The sequence below is a fragment of the Capsella rubella genome, unplaced genomic scaffold, assembly GCF_000375325.1.
Source record: "Capsella rubella cultivar Monte Gargano unplaced genomic scaffold, Caprub1_0 scaffold_2, whole genome shotgun sequence".
Classification (NCBI taxonomy): domain Eukaryota; kingdom Viridiplantae; phylum Streptophyta; class Magnoliopsida; order Brassicales; family Brassicaceae; genus Capsella; species Capsella rubella.
In genome coordinates this window covers 7,131,059-7,146,886 of record NW_006238922.1, presented here as the reverse complement: position 1 = coordinate 7,146,886, position 15,828 = coordinate 7,131,059, and the positions used below count along the sequence as shown (strand labels likewise).

At 34.5% G+C, this 15,828-nt stretch overlaps 2 protein-coding genes across 2 annotated transcripts; one reads left to right on the top strand and one right to left on the bottom strand.

The window, feature by feature from the left end:
- Positions 1 to 2,647: 2,647 nt before the first annotated feature.
- LOC17895851 (chromatin assembly factor 1 subunit FAS1) lies at positions 2,648 to 7,047 on the top strand. The gene is made up of 11 exons (XM_023788339.1): positions 2,648 to 3,308; positions 3,435 to 3,534; positions 3,619 to 3,766; positions 3,843 to 3,966; positions 4,094 to 4,479; positions 4,557 to 4,877; positions 5,363 to 5,444; positions 5,552 to 5,689; positions 5,940 to 6,353; positions 6,431 to 6,568; positions 6,667 to 7,047. The coding sequence occupies exons 1-11, from the start codon at positions 2,847 to 2,849 to the stop codon at positions 6,838 to 6,840; spliced, it is 2,487 nt and encodes an 828-aa protein (XP_023644107.1). The 5' UTR covers positions 2,648 to 2,846; the 3' UTR covers positions 6,841 to 7,047.
- Positions 7,048 to 7,924: 877 nt separating this feature from the next.
- On the bottom strand, positions 7,925 to 11,235 carry LOC17895888 (omega-hydroxypalmitate O-feruloyl transferase). The gene is made up of 2 exons (XM_006301921.2): positions 10,651 to 11,235; positions 7,925 to 8,965 (listed from the first exon to the last, which is right to left on the bottom strand). Exons 1-2 carry the CDS (start codon positions 11,113 to 11,115, stop codon positions 8,075 to 8,077), a joined length of 1,356 nt encoding a protein of 451 aa, XP_006301983.1. The 5' UTR covers positions 11,116 to 11,235; the 3' UTR covers positions 7,925 to 8,074.
- Between the last annotated feature and the right edge of the window lie 4,593 nt (positions 11,236 to 15,828).

Sequence of the window (15,828 nt, the reverse complement as noted above, 5' to 3'; positions counted from 1 at the left end):
AGTATATACAATTTTTAGAGAGTTATATGCAAATTAGCCACCTTACTATTTATAATTAGGAGAAATGATAGGCTATTAGACGTTGTGAGAGAGAGGGAGTGTGTGAGGGTGTGTAATAGAGAGGGTGAAAAGACATAAATGGGTATTGTGTGGTGGGGGGAGACTGAACGGGTGAATATTTGGGCCTAAATGGGAGTACGTACACAAAAACAGGAGTTCTAATATACCACAGTGAAATAATGTATTACGAATACTATGTCTGGAGGACAAGTTCAATAATGGGGGTAAGTGTTACGATTGACGGATTCTGTATTGGGGGTTCGAATTGTTATATGTATCCTACATCTTTGGGACGAATTCGAGATAGGGGCCTAAGAGGTACGATTCTGTAGTGGGAGTTCGAATCTACGTATTGGATAAGAATTGTATCATATATTTGAAATACGAAGGGTGTTCCAATGAAGAGTACATATCAACGAATTATGAAAATAATTTTGTTATGAAACCCTTAACTTTTAAGACTAAACCCAGACCAACATATAAATTTGTTTCAATTCTAAAATCTAAACCTTAAGTTGCATTAATCAACCCAAACTTATCTATAACCTACTTGATAATAAATGCAAAGTCGCATTTATCAACCCAAATATATCTATAACCAAATATATTTATAACCAAATTTGATAATAAATCCGAAGTCGCATTAATAAACTCAAATATATCTATAACCAAATTGATAATAAACCCTAAGTAGCATTAATCAACCCAAATATATCTATAACCTACTTTACAACATGAAAATATGCATACTAAACGAAGTACGAACACCGAAGAAAAATATGAACACTAGAAGGAGAATTCGAACACAAGAATGGGAGATTGAACACTTGAAGAGGAGTAAGAATAACAAAAGAATAGAAATACAAACATGCTAAAAAGTATGAACACTGAACATGGAGTACGGACATATTAAATATGAAAAAATATATTTACATATTTGCAAAATGTATCAAAATTGGTCTTTTTAGATTGGAAAAAATGTTCTACAGATTAATATCATATTTGGATGAAAATTTTCGTGATAGATGTGTTTATAAGATTTAGGAAAGAGAAGAAAAAGAGAGAAAAATTAAAAATAAGAGAAAAAATAAAAATCAGGAAAAAGATCTAGAGAGGTGAAATTTTTTGTGTTTAATGGCATAATTGTGAATTTTCATAATAGCTGAGGGCAGAGGGGAATTGCAATAAATGTGTTGTGTTTGGCCAATAACATATAGTGAACGGTAGGGATGTTAATGATGGGTAAAAACGCAGTGGGTACCCGGAACCCGGTTATAATTTCGGGTTTAGATAACCAATTTTGTACAGTAAATAAAAACGGGCTTAAAACGGCCAGGTCCCGTTTATAACAAGTTTTATATGGGTTTTACCCTATAGGGTTTTGGGTACCCACGGGCTTTTTGTTATATTTTCTATTTTTTAATTTTTATTTTTTAAAAATCTTTATTTTTTATTTTGTTTTGTGTACTTACTAACATCATTATAAAGTTAATAAAGTCAGATGTAGTTGAGAAGAAAAAAAATCAAGTTTTGAACAAAAAAAAAGAAAAATATCTATATATGCACACACACATCTATATGTATATTTTTATCTTTATTTTTAAAATAAAAATACTAATGTTAGTTTGTTATCTCATATTTCCCTTAAAATAAACTCTAATTTCAACTTATATCTTTCATAATTAATTCTTTATAGAATACGGGAAAAATATAAAATAAGTTGTAATTTATATTATTCTAATGTTGTACCTTAATAACAATTAAATTGATATTATATTATTGTTTTATGACTTTTTTTTTGGTTCTGATAGTCGTTTATGCTTTGAATTTTTGATACTTAATCTATATTTTGTCAGCTTTTTTTGTAGAATAGATATATTTTTATTGAATTTTATTAAAAATTATGGTCACATATATAATTTTTAAATATATTTTGTATAAGTTCTCTATATAACATAAAATATTATATTTTTGAAAATAACATATTTTTTCAAATACAATAAAAGACACAAAATAATAATAGAACAAAATACAGAAAAAAATTACAAATAAGAAAAACCAATACATCAAATAAACTACATCTGATTATTTTTCTTTCAACCAAATTGGATACCCGCAGGTTTACCATTAAAGACAAAAACCCATTTAAGTTTACCCATTAAAACTAAAATCCAATCGGGTTTTTTGAATCTAGGTTTTTACTGAACGGGTTTTTTACAGATTCGGGTCGGACTGGGTTTTTTTTATCCACGACAACATCTCGGTGAACGGTTTATACAACCAATTACTTCCCCAAAAACTGTCCAAACCACCGATTACCTCTAACTAAAACCGATATCAGAAGTCCGAGATTTGGCTGTTTTGATGGGCTTAAAAGAAACAAAACCAGGCCCATATATAATAAATCAGCTTCCAATCTCTAAAACACACATAAGTGGCGCCAAACCGTGAAAATTGTGCATCTGTGTCATTTGGAGCCAAATCCATCCGTCAAATCTTTGGCGGGAAAATCAATGACTCCTCCAATTTCTTTTTTTTTCTTAGTTCGTCTTTTTTTTTTTTTTTTTTTCAAACCCCATCTTCCCACTTCTCTCTTCTTCTTCTTCTTCTTCCAAAACCTGAGAACTCAGAGACCAAAGAATAAAAAAAAAATTTCCAAAATTTCCAATAGTAAACACAAAACCCTAGCTCGTGATTCTTCTCTTTATCGATTTCTCAGATTCTAGATCTCGTTTCAATTTTTTTCTCTGGATTTATATAAATTCCCAAATTTCTAGGGTTTCGCGATGGAATCAGTTACGACGGCGGATGAAATTGAGAATCGGAAGACGACGACTGAGCCGAAGAAGTCAAGTAATAAACGGAAGAGAGAACCCACGGCGATTGAGAATCTAACATCTGAGGAGAAACAAGCTCAGATCTCGTCGTTGAATCATGAGATGAAAGGGCTTTTTGATTATTTCCGAGAATTGATGGATGAGAGTAAGAGAACAGATCTGTTCACTAGGTTTAGTGATTGTTCGTCTTTGAATTCTATGGTTGCTTTGTTAATGGAGGAAATGAGTTTGCCGTTGTCGAAGCTTGTTGATGAGATTTTCTTGAGGTTGAAGGAGAAGATTGAGAGTGTTAGTTTGGTAGCTGTGAAGAGTGCTGTTGTTTCCGTTGGTCAGAGAGTGTGTTATGGTTTGCCTAACGCTGACGCTGATGTTTTGGAGGATGGTTCTGAATCTTGTCTATGGTGTTGGGAGGTAATTTTGTTTATTCAATTGGTGTTTTGATCTATGAATCTTGATAGAAATGGAAACTTTGGTGTGGTTTATATGCTTTGGTGGTATCATTTAATGTTGAGATGTGATGTTTATTTGATGTTATAGACGAGAGATTTAAAAATGATGCCGAAATCTGTTCGTGGATTGCTAAAAGTTCGTCGGACTTGTCGGAAGAAGATTCATGAAAGGATTACAGCAGTTTCTGGTAAATGTTGTTTTTTCTGTTGGTGATTCTTATTGGTTGCTTATATAAGATGTGAAGACTTATGCCTTAGTGTTGTGTGTTTAGCAATGTTAGCTGTATTACAAAGAGGAGAAACTGAAAAGTCGTGTAGATCTGATCTGAGCAAAGCTGCTGAAAAGCTTGGTAAAATACTGAGTGAGGTGGATATTCGATCATTTATGGATAACATGTTGCAGAAGAACAGCACAGAGATGTAAGCATCTTTTATTCTTAATTCATTTATATTTATCTTTCGATTTTTCTGACTCTGTAATTGTGTGATTGTTAAGGGCTGAGCAAGACTCAAAGCGAGAAGAGAAGCTGCTTCTTAAACAATTGGAGAAAAGTAGATGTGAAGCTGAGAAGGAAAAGAAGAGAATGGAACGTCAAGTATTGAAAGAAAGATTGCAACAAGTAAGCAGATATTTTTCTTCCTTGTCTTCTGGAATTCTTTTCTGGTGCTGCTAATTCTCTTTTGGTCATCTTGGGTGGTGTTATTTGTTTCCAGATTCTCACTTCTGAGTTCTGACTGATGTACCAGGAAAAAGAGCAGAAGCTAACGCAGAAAGCAATTATTGAAGAAAATAATAAGGAAAAGGAAGAGACTGAGTCAAGAAAACGGATAAAGAAACAGCAAGATGAGGCAGAGAAGGAGCAGAAGCGCAGAGAGAAGGAACAAGCTGAGCTAAAGAAGCAACAAGCCGAGCAAAAGAAGCAACTTCAAGTACAGAAACAAGCTTCAATCATGGAGCGATTTCTTAAAAAGAGCAAAGGCAGTTCATTAGCCCAACCGAAACTTCCATCTAGTGAAATAACTGTTCAGGGTCCTTCCTGTGCAAAAACTGAGAGTGAGAGTGGAACAGTTATTCAGGCTATTGACAATGCCTTTTCAACAACTTGTGAAGCTACAGTTGATGATATTCGCAGGTATGACAGTTTTTCCTTATGATTGCTCTTTATGGTTTCAGTTTGCGTATTGGCATCTGAGTTGTATAAGTTTTTAGGGAACACTTTGCTTCCTGGCGGCAGTTGGGTCATTCGCTCTCCAGATCGAAAAAGCATTGGGGTATTCGTAGGCAACCAAAGAGTGAACTGTTTCCAAAACTAAAACTATCTACAAATAGGGAAGCAACATCTGACGGTGAACCTAACATGGAGAAGCAAGTGGATGGGTGTGAAGAGAAAAACTTTGATAGTGTATCTTCCATTAGTCAGTGTGAGTCTTCGTCATCTGATCGTAAGAAGAAGTCCAGGAGGGCCAAGCAGTTGTTACAATTTGATAAAAGCTGCAGACCCGGCTTTTATGGTATCTGGCCTAGCCAAAGGTTAGTACTTAATTTTGGAAAACTTTCATTTCCGCAGTAAGCTAAGATAACATAAATTATGTGAAGCCTTAACCAATTCAAAGCGTTCTCATGAGTTTGTTTGTTACTACTTTTTCATTATAGCTTTGTTGCATTACATATTTCACCGGTATAGTCATGAAGGTGATCTCAGCTACCTATGTGAACGAATTATTCGTTGTGGTTAAATAAAGCATGATAAAAACCTCTGTAAACATACTACTGTGCTACTTTACACTTTTATATTTCTTTGTAGAGGCTGATCCTTAATTTAACTGACCATTGTCAATTTTGGAATCTGTGGTTAACATCATCTGATGCATTTCAATTTGGATTGAACAATCATTGTAGTGAACGTTTTGAAATTCTGCTAGAGTTACAACAAATATGAAGTAGAAGATAACTAGTGTTCACTGTCTAAGTTAGCTTACAATGGTACTGAGGGTTCTTCTTTTTAACATTTGCAGTCAAGTTATTCGGCCACGTTGTCCTCTAAAAAAGGATCCAGAACTGGATTATGAAGTTGAGAGTGATGAAGAATGGGAAGAGGTAGTTTTATTAATTTCAGTAACTAGTTTTTGGATATATTTATTTTTGTTACAACCCAAAAAACGCAACAAATGATCCTTGGGTAATAAATTGTGTTTTGTTCGCAGGAAGAAGCTGGTGAAAGCCTTTCAGATTGTGAGAAAGATGAAGAGGAAAGTTTGGAAGAAGGATATTCAAAGGCTGATGATGAAGATGATAGTGAAGATGACTTTATGGTGCCTGATGGATATCTCTCAGAAGATGAGGTAACTAAAGCAATTTTTAATTAACTCGTTATAGATGAACTCGTCATACATTCTTCTAAATCTAAGTTGACAATCTAAGATTATATAGCAAAATTCGCATTTCTCTGAAGTATCTAACTATTGGCCAATTCAACTCATATTCCTCATTCATTTACTAGTCCCATTTTTGTGAACGGGGTTTGTTATCTATAGGCAGTTTAAATAACAAATGTGAAGTTTCTTATGTAAACTTTGTGATTGTTACTTTCAGGGGGTCCAAGTGGATAGAATGGACACTGATCCGTCTGAGCAGGATGCAAGTACATCATCATGTAAGCAAGATCAAGAAAGTCAAGAGTTTTGTGCATTACTCCAACAACAAAAACATCTGCAAAGTTTAACTGACCATGCTCTGAAGAAAACGCAGCCACTGATTATATGTAACCTAACGCACGAGAAGGTCCCTCTCATGGCCGCTAAAGATCTAGAAGGGACACAAAAAGTGGAACAGATATGTCTACGAGCTCTCATGGTGCGAGCATTCCCTTGGACTTCTCTTATCGAGATATCTATCAATGACATGGAAGATGAGGATCAGGAAACTAGCAAGTTGTCTTGTAGTCAGAGCACACCTCCATCTAACTCAAAAGCAAAATCCATACCAGACTCGGATTTAATTACAGTTGTGAGTAGATTTCTCCATACAAATAACGTGTATTTTTGTATATTGCTACATCGCGCTAACAAAAAGTTGCCGTCCAGGTATCAACTATTCAATCATGCTCTCAAGGTATCAACAGAGTGATTGAAACATTACAGCAGAAGTTCCCTGATGTTCCAAAGACCAAGCTAAGACAAAAAGTGCGCGAGATATCAGATTTCGAGGATAGCCGTTGGCAGGTTAGTTCTACGTCGATCTTCTCTTCAACACTTTTCAACCATTTCTCGAGACAGAGTTGCTTACTAAGTACTCCCGTGATCCGTTGTTCAATAAACAGGTAAAGAAAGAAGTATTAACAAAGCTCGGATTATCGCCGTCACCAGATAAAAGTGGTAAGAGACCAAAAACGATATCTACATTCTTCTCAAAACGGTGTTTGCCTCCATCCGCAAAGCCACCACAACCTGATGCAGTCGAAGAGGCACAGAGATTGGAAAATGAGAATGCGTAAGTCTCATCACGGTTCCCATACTTTTTGGTTACATCCCTCAACTTAGCTATATCCTTTCTTTTTGCTTCTTGTGGATACAAATGTATGATGCAATAACTTCGGATAAGTGTAGTAGTTAAGGGGAATGATAAATTGTTAAGAATCAAACCTGAGATGTTTTGTTCAGGTCAAAGTCTATAAATCTACTTTACTTATTTCCCCTTCCAATTACTCTGACCTCTTTGGAGATTACTGTATAAATGTGTCTTCATTACAGACGTCTTAATTGTTAGCAAAAAAGTAGCAGCAATGACCAATAGCAAAAGGAAACTTAAGTTGATGGCCTGGATCTTATGCGATTGTGACCGCGACAAAGAAAATAGCCTAAGACAGAGATATATATTTAATGAAAAGAGTAGTTAAAAGTAGGGGAAAATAGTCAAAATCAAGCAAGACTATATGTCGGCAGCGTTTTTATGTCCAAACTATGATACTGGGCAAAAATCTATTTGAGCTCACTAAAACTTCAAATTCTCGACTTAAACTATATGAAATTAGCCAAAATCAACATATGCCGAAACGAGTTAGTTAGTCGCTTAACGTGAATGAGTTAGTCAACACTGTGGCAATGACGTCATTGGAATTGAGTGAAACGACCTCGTTTCGTGAGTTTAGGATTCTCGTTTGCTTCAGCGATTATTCGATTTGAGAACCCTAAACTCACAAAACGACGTCGTTGTACTCAACTTCGATGCCACGTCATTGCCACGTTATTGGTTGACTAATCACCGTTAAGCGGTTAACTAATACCGTCTCGATTTTGGCTAATTTCATATAATTAGGTTGAGAATTTGAATTCTTTAATTTTTTTGTGAGTTTAATTTCATAAAATAGTCACTGGTGTTGTATTGTGCAAAACGATGACTACTATACAAATTTGCCTCCGCTCCCAATGTTATTAAACTCGTTTTACTCTGCTGAAGTCGCAGCCCCAGTGACTCCCACAAGAACATGGCCGATATTAAAAATTTACAAGTTTGACAATCATGCAAATTATATGTGAAAATCTGATGCAAAAACGATATATATCTTATAAAACCTTTGGAGATTAATTATTAGATATTGTACAATATCTTTTGTGTTTTTCATTACATAGTTTTACACTTTTAGTAAAGAAAATAGAAGAAAGATACTGTAGCCTGTAGGGTTGTCTTGAACTTGAACTTCACCATTTTTATAATGCGAAGCCAAGAAATCAGCAGAGAGTGTCTTCAAACCAATGCTGAAACTTAATCATCTCCTTAGAAGGCAAAGCAGCCAAGACATAAACACCTTTACCATCTCCATCGATGTCCGGAAACAGCAAAACTATGTCTTTGCGATGATACACAACAGGACAGCTATACTTAGGCTTTCCCCATGGATACTCAACTTCAGCAAAACCAAGTTTCCACCATGAAGAAACCAAAACTTCCCCATGAGGAAACCCTTTGTACAACTCTCCCCAATCGATAGCTGACCGCGCATACTCATTCGTCATCCTCTTCGCCCCTTCTCCTACCATATCCACAATTTCCCCAAACGGCTCTTCGAGCAATGCATTGCATTTCGCCTTTGCGTAAGCCGTTAAAACCGCGTTACCAGTGTAACTCGATGGAAGCTCAGGGTTTAGCCTTCCTCTTATGTCCACCGCGTAAAGAATCGTTGATTCTCTTTCAAGATTAGCTTCTTCTTCTTCTTCTGTTGTTACAGAGAGTGCCTTGCACCTCCAAACCAAAGCAGTTACAACGTTAAAACCCGTTACGCGGACATCACCACTACTAGTCTCCGATGCTCTCTCCTTAAGCTTCTTGATTTGATCAGAGGATAGCTTAAAGATTTTGAAGTCTAACTTCTGTGAAGTCGCTTCAAAGACTGTTGTTGTCTCACAGTCTAAGAACTTAACAAGCTCGTGGTGCGGGAACGTGACACTAGGCGGCGTACGAGCCTTGAGAAGAGTACGGTCGTTGCATGGTGGTGTTGATAAAGGCTTCTCATTGAGTAGAGAAGCTAAGTTTTCGAGGAATGTTTTGAAACTAAGTCCATCGAACGTTGTATGGTTTGTTGAGATTCCCATTGCAAATCCACCGCACTTGAATGATGTCATCTGCACATATTCATGATTAACATAGAGGAATAGAATAATTATTGTTAGAAAGCGATTTTAAATTATTTGGCAGTATACAAAGACACGAGTTAATGTCACATTATGACAAATTGCTTTATGTTTGGTCGGGATTCAATAAATGAGCAACAAAAAGAACCAGCGGTTTAACTTCACGCGGAATAGGTAGATCTATGTTGCAATCATATAAGTTTTAATTAATACTAACAATGTAGCTATGTATATTCAAATTCTTTTACAACAACTAATTATAATTCGTAAAGTTCTAAGCCAAAGAAAATAAGTTATATACGAATTAGAGAAGCCAAGAAACACTAATTCGTAAAAATTAAGCCTAAATAATACTCATTTTGTTTTATTTTAAGTGATGTTTAAGGTTGTTACACACATATTAAGAAAACATATAATTTCTCTTGTTTCTATAAAAACATTATTAATTAAATGGAATTCAACCAACCACACAATAAGATGTAAAATATGATTGGTCAAAAAGTATTAAACACATTTAATTTTTGCATAGAAAATTAAAAACATCACTTAGAAACAAATGTTTTGGGCTAAAACATCACTTAAATTGAAACAGAAGGAGTATGAATTTTAAGTTATAACTTATATAAAATAATTTAAAAATTATAATCTTGTGGTTTATCGCCGGTTTAATGCTAGTCACATAATAGTAAATTTAATTAATACTAACAACTGTAGGCATATACAAATTTGATGTCAATTAAAAAAAAAACACACACACTAGATTGGTATGTTTTTTTTTTCTTCTAAATAATGAACATCTCTCACTTGCTTCAAAACTTTGATAATGTTTAGACTGGAAATGTATGCCTAGTTTTTATATATGCATGGAATCAGTATTATTGTACATTGGAAGCATCATAAACTTATTTGGCATATTTTATATATGTGTAGGCGAAAATGGAACATGTCCAAGCATACATATTTTTATACATGGTACATGTTACATTTGTTATTGTATATTGTTGGGTGTGATTTACTTTTAAGGGTTTCTTAAGAATGTTTTATTTGAGTCAATATCTCAAAATATTGACTTTTTAATAGTGGTTTTGTTACAAAAATAATGATAATCCATAATGCCGGGGCTTAACCTATATTATGTATTTCACATATTCGTTTAGGTATCTAATTTAAGAATTGAAAAAATTTGCAATATTTTTTGTTTAAATATTCTATATTTATTAATTATTCTAACTAAATTTAACTGATATATTCTACCTAGCTATTCATTATTTAGAATAATCCAAAATGCCGGGACTTAACATATGATTCATAGTTATACTTAACCATACATGCATGATGCATATATTTTGATCATTACACCATTTCACATCCGAATTTATCTTACCATTTAATACTCTAATTCTACTCACTTAATCCTTGACCAATGATCTACATGAACTCGATTTTTATAGGTAGCATACTAGTAATTAGATCCATGAGAGCCTTTCCTATACAGGTTGCAAAATAACTAACAGCTCACACTATTTATTGTGAACCAAAGATTCTAGATTCTAAGAAAGTTTTCTTTTGTGTGATGTTGACAAAACAGAAACCAAATAAAAATGCAAAGAGAAGCAAGAAACTTGTGTTTAGGAACTTTTGCAACAAAAAAGGTTAGAAAGCAATGGTTAGGTTACCTGAAAGGCAAACAAGGGTTGATCATCTTTAGGCAAACTCTCAAGCTGGCTTGTAACCAGTTGAGCAAAAGCTGGATTTGGATAAACCAAATCTCCAAGTTCTTCCAACGTGTACTCACTCGCAGCTATCACAAAGCCAGCTCCAGCACCATTACAGTCAACATCAAGCCGTCCAGAGCTAGGATCCACACGGAGTCTCCCGGCCAAGAACTCATAAGCGTCCATGGCTTTCACCAAAGCCTTCCTCAGCTTCTCCGACACCATCTCCGGAGGAAAATCTTTGTTTGGTCGGAAGAAATGAACTGTCTGGACGTCAAAGTTGAGGATCTGGTCGACGTTGGACAAGAACATGGATTTCTTCTCACTTGTTGTTTCTTCAGATGGGAAAATGAGTGTTGATTCTTTGATTGTCACCTTGAGATCTTGAAGAAGCAATGGTGGTGATTCTTGGTACAAAGAACCCATTCTTGAAACAAATCTCTTTCTCTCTCTGATCTAATTAGGTTTTGAGTGAAGTTTGTGAGTTTGGTTTGAGACTTAATCTCTTATTATATAGACTAACACATAGTGAATGACGTTTTTTTATCTTTGCTTTATGATTATAGTATGAAATCATCATTGGAGAGTAACATCATGATCAAATAATAAATGTAATATTTCCAACAGAAAAAATGCTGTGACGTTTCTTTTATATCGGCTTTTATGATTATTTACGTGTGAATATAGAATGAAATAATCCATAGTGATCCCACAATATAAATTATAATGAATACGAAGAGATTTAGTAGGGAGTAACAAGAACAAACCAAGCATTTTCGTGCTACGTCGACGTCGTTATAAACTAAGTCACATGAAAACGTTATTATCTAAAGTTGTGTCACCGTTTGTATTATTGTGTTGTGTTTTTAGATTTGGGAGTAGTGATGGGCTGTTTTGGTAGGTGTGAGTAGGGTTGGTGATTTATTTTTATAAGGATTTTGATATGATATGTTTGATATGTCGGTGTTAACTACGTAATTGCATGTGATGATAACTTTTTTGAGTTGATTTGATTGATGTTTTTGCCAAACTTTGACTTATCCATTTTGTGGTTTGTGTAAAACAAAATATGATTAACACATATTTACAGCATCTCATTAGGGTTAGTATTTCTTTGGTTTCTAACTTTTTTTTTTTCAAGTACTCCGGCCTCGAATTCTTTGCGGATGGTTGCGGTCAAGTTTAATTGTCGACTAAAATCTTATTGCTAAACAGGTAAAGATCTCGGACAAAAGTTTTAAAGTTGTTAGTTTGAGTATCTCTTGAGACGACACTATATAATTGGTTTAGTTATTCAGAATAAAAAACGTTAATCGCCTACTTAACCACATAAAGGTTTTTTTAATAGCATTACAAAATGTAAATTTGCTATATATGATTGACATTTGTACATGACAACTATGAACCATATGCGCAGTGGTTCATAGTTGTCATGTACAATTCACATTCAATTTAGAAAATCTATTTAATCAATATTTTAACAGTTACATATATCTTCTGAAGACATGGTAATTAGTGACACTACGTAGCTTCTGAAGGAGCTGACTCGTTATTAGTTTTTAAAGAACATATAATTGTTGGCAATTTAAGGGGAATTTTAGTGGAGAGATCAAAGAACATACTCGTTATTTTTAGTATTGTAACATTTTGGTATCGTTGTGGATCGCATCGATATATATATTTAAGACACTTTCAATACTGAATAATCTAATACTTAGCATAATTTTCTCCGTTGGTTTCTCAGCAAAGGTCAAGAATCGTATGGAAGTGCTGGAACTCTGGTCGCTTGGCCTCTGTCCGAGTAAGGACTAGACCGACAAGTACGGCGTCTGAAATATGGTTTCTCACTTGACAGATTTTGGTTTGGTAGGCATCACCCCTTCGTTTAGGGCTTATGATCCATTTGGGTAAGCATGTTTTGAGCCTCTTTGTGAGTAATTTTTGGTTACCCTTTGATGAGTTTAGCCTTCTTTAATTTCTGTTACGTTACCTCTTTTTAAAGGGATTAGTCAATATATTGTGTTGATGTATTTCTTTTGCTGTTTTAGTTGTAATCTACCCCGGCTAGAACAGGTTAGGAGCAATTCAAACCTTTATCTATTTAAGCAATGTTTTAAACATTTTTATTCTAAATTTTTCTATATTTAGATTGTTTTCAGATCTAAACTTCTTTCTCTATAGTTTAGATAAAATATTCATGCAAATTAGAACTAGAGAACCGAATGCCAACTCACAAGAGATGGATTTTCAATTGCAAAGGATGTTGTCTGTTGATTGATAAGCTCGTCACAAGGGGGATATCAAATATAAGTCAAAGGTCGAACAAAAAGGCTCGTCTTACTGATCAGAGGTCGGCAAATACAAAGTACAAAAGGAGAATAGAAATTGGTCGTCACTTAGAAACTATATGCCGTGCTCTCTGTTGTACTCTCTGTCCTTGCTCAATACGTTCTGTCTTGTCACATCAAGTTTCTTTCCTTTTATAGGCAAGTGATGTGACAAGACACCGCCTTAGGTTAGATTCTCGCGGGCCGATCGTCATCATGGGTCGATCGTCTTGGGTCGGGCGACGACTGGGCCGCTGCATGGGTCTGATCGTCGCTTGTCGTTTTGTGAGGAATGTTGCCACGTCACTCCTCTTTTGTCGGGCCGAGTGTAGACAAGTGGAGGGGGACTCGTGGGTCGAGGCCCATATCCAACATTCTTTTGAAAAGAAGTTAGAGATGTGATTTTCTGAATGCGAGAACCTTATATCGATTCGCAAGAAGTGGATTCTCAATCACAAAAGATAAATACACTAGGCAAAGAAGTTAAAGACATGCCTTTAAAACCCAAAACTATTTCCTTTGATGCATGAAATCTATGGTAGGGTGACAATATATGAAGTAATTGTTTAGACATTAAGTTACGAAATAATGTTGTTGTTGTTTTTCTTTTTTTATTTTTTTTAATCAAAATATCATAGCATGAGAGGTCCAACATCTTACCAAATCAAAAAGAAAAAGCATTGCACGTTTAAGTTAGAAACAAAATAGGAAACATAAGAGCATTATAGAATTGCTGATAAATGGCATTACACTTAACCAAGTGCTGTTTCTTTTTAGATAAGACCTTACTGAAGTATCGCACCATCTTTGAAATTAATCAACTGTACTTCTATATTTTCATCTTTTTCCTTAAAACAAGCCTCCTCACATAACTCATAACACTTTTGGTGTTTTTGACCTCCTCACCACATTTTTCTTTTGTTCAACAACCACTCTTTATATATACGAGTACTTCCTTCAAAATTTTCGGAATGAATTTGGTTTCTTTATTCGTGATTGTTCTTCTTCATCTCTTTGTTAGTTGTAATAGTTTCCAACTGGATCTCTTCAACTGTGAGTATTCCGTACATGTTTCATGATTTGAGACAATGAACGTATTATATTATCTATTGGTTGGTTCTTTTATTTGATGTATTGTGATTTGCGGGGTTGTAGATGTTGCGAGCGGATCTAGCATACATGATTGTTCGAATGCATGTGGTCTATGTAAACCATGCAAGCTCGTTGTGATCATTAAGTGCTCGGCCTCTAAGGCTTGCCCTCTTGTCTACAAGTGCATGTGCAAAGGCAAATACTATCACGTGCCTTCCCTCACCTAAGCCTTTACCTCACGTGACCAGATGCAAACAAAAATACTACGGCAATTTAGAGATGATAATCTAAAAAACCTTTTTGTACTAATCCCTAAGATCCTTCTTCCTGATCAACATTGGCTCGTTCTTCTCTTTAGCGTAGAAATCAAGTATGTAACTTTTTCGAACGGGAGGATGAATAGTGGGAAACCCTAGCTCTTCGGAAAAATAACTTCTCTCTTGGTTTGTAGAGAAATCGGCGAATCTCTCTGAACAAAGGGAGGCATCTAACAACATTCGACAACAATGACATTTAACACAATAATTTTTAATTAAGTTACAATAAATGTCAAACTGATATTTAACACAATAATAAAAAAAAGATTTTTGTACAAGTCTTGGACATAAAAATAAAAAATTCTAATAAAAAATTATCAAATAATCATACTAATAATATTAACAACTTTATTAAAAAAAATCTGAATCTTGAATTAAAAATTAACCCAAAAAGGCTTTGTATATGTGGCATGACGTTAAAATTAACTTAGTTGTTAAAATCTCTAGAAGAAAATATATTTTACTACATCTTAGTTACTTTTGGATAGAAGTGCGTGAACAAGGTTGGTAAATCTTATCTTACGGTATGTGAAGATGAATTCTTGATGTATCTTAATAGTTAACAATGTAGTTTTACATAAAAGTCATTTACTTATGTTTGGTTGGACATAACTTTCTCCTTCAAAGAGGCCCTAACGCAAATACATTAGACATATTTAGTCGAAATATTCGTTGTGCTTGGATGATGATTAATGAGTCGTACTTTTGAGTTAGCTCAATAAAACAATAATTTCTAAGAAATTTAAGAAAATATTATTTGAGACATTTTGACATACAATACTGAGTATGATGATATCAATCTTGTTGACTCAACTTGGAGGATTAATGTTCAACACAAGAGAATAGTAGTGTTTATTGCATAAGAAAATCATTAGATATATATGTTTCAAAGAACAAATTAATACTCCCTCTATAAGCTATTTTTACTTTAAACATCTTGACGGGGAAGATATATAATAGCTACAACAACATGCGCCAAGAAAACTACCTCAGATCTCTTTCATCTCTAATTCATCTCTTTTCCATTTCTTGTAATCTTTGTCGTGGGATTGCAATATCAGTGATTCGAAATCGTCGGATTAAATAGCGACTTAACCCAACCTGTCACTTTAAAGTAGCAACTGTCGCTAGCTTTTCTATTTTACAGATCCGTAAACTCAAATCATATTAAAATTACCAGATATTTAAGATCTGTACGGTTTTATCATCTTCTCCATTTATAGATCTGTACAACACAACCCGTAAAAACAAAAAAAAAAGAGGAAAAAAAGAGTTAAGACTCAGTTGTTTAAAACTAGTCGCTGCTAACAGTCGCAAGACTAGGAAAAGAACAAGGCATTACTAACCTCACTGCTCACACTTTCACAACTAAATCTTCACATATGTCCAAATGCCTCAACATG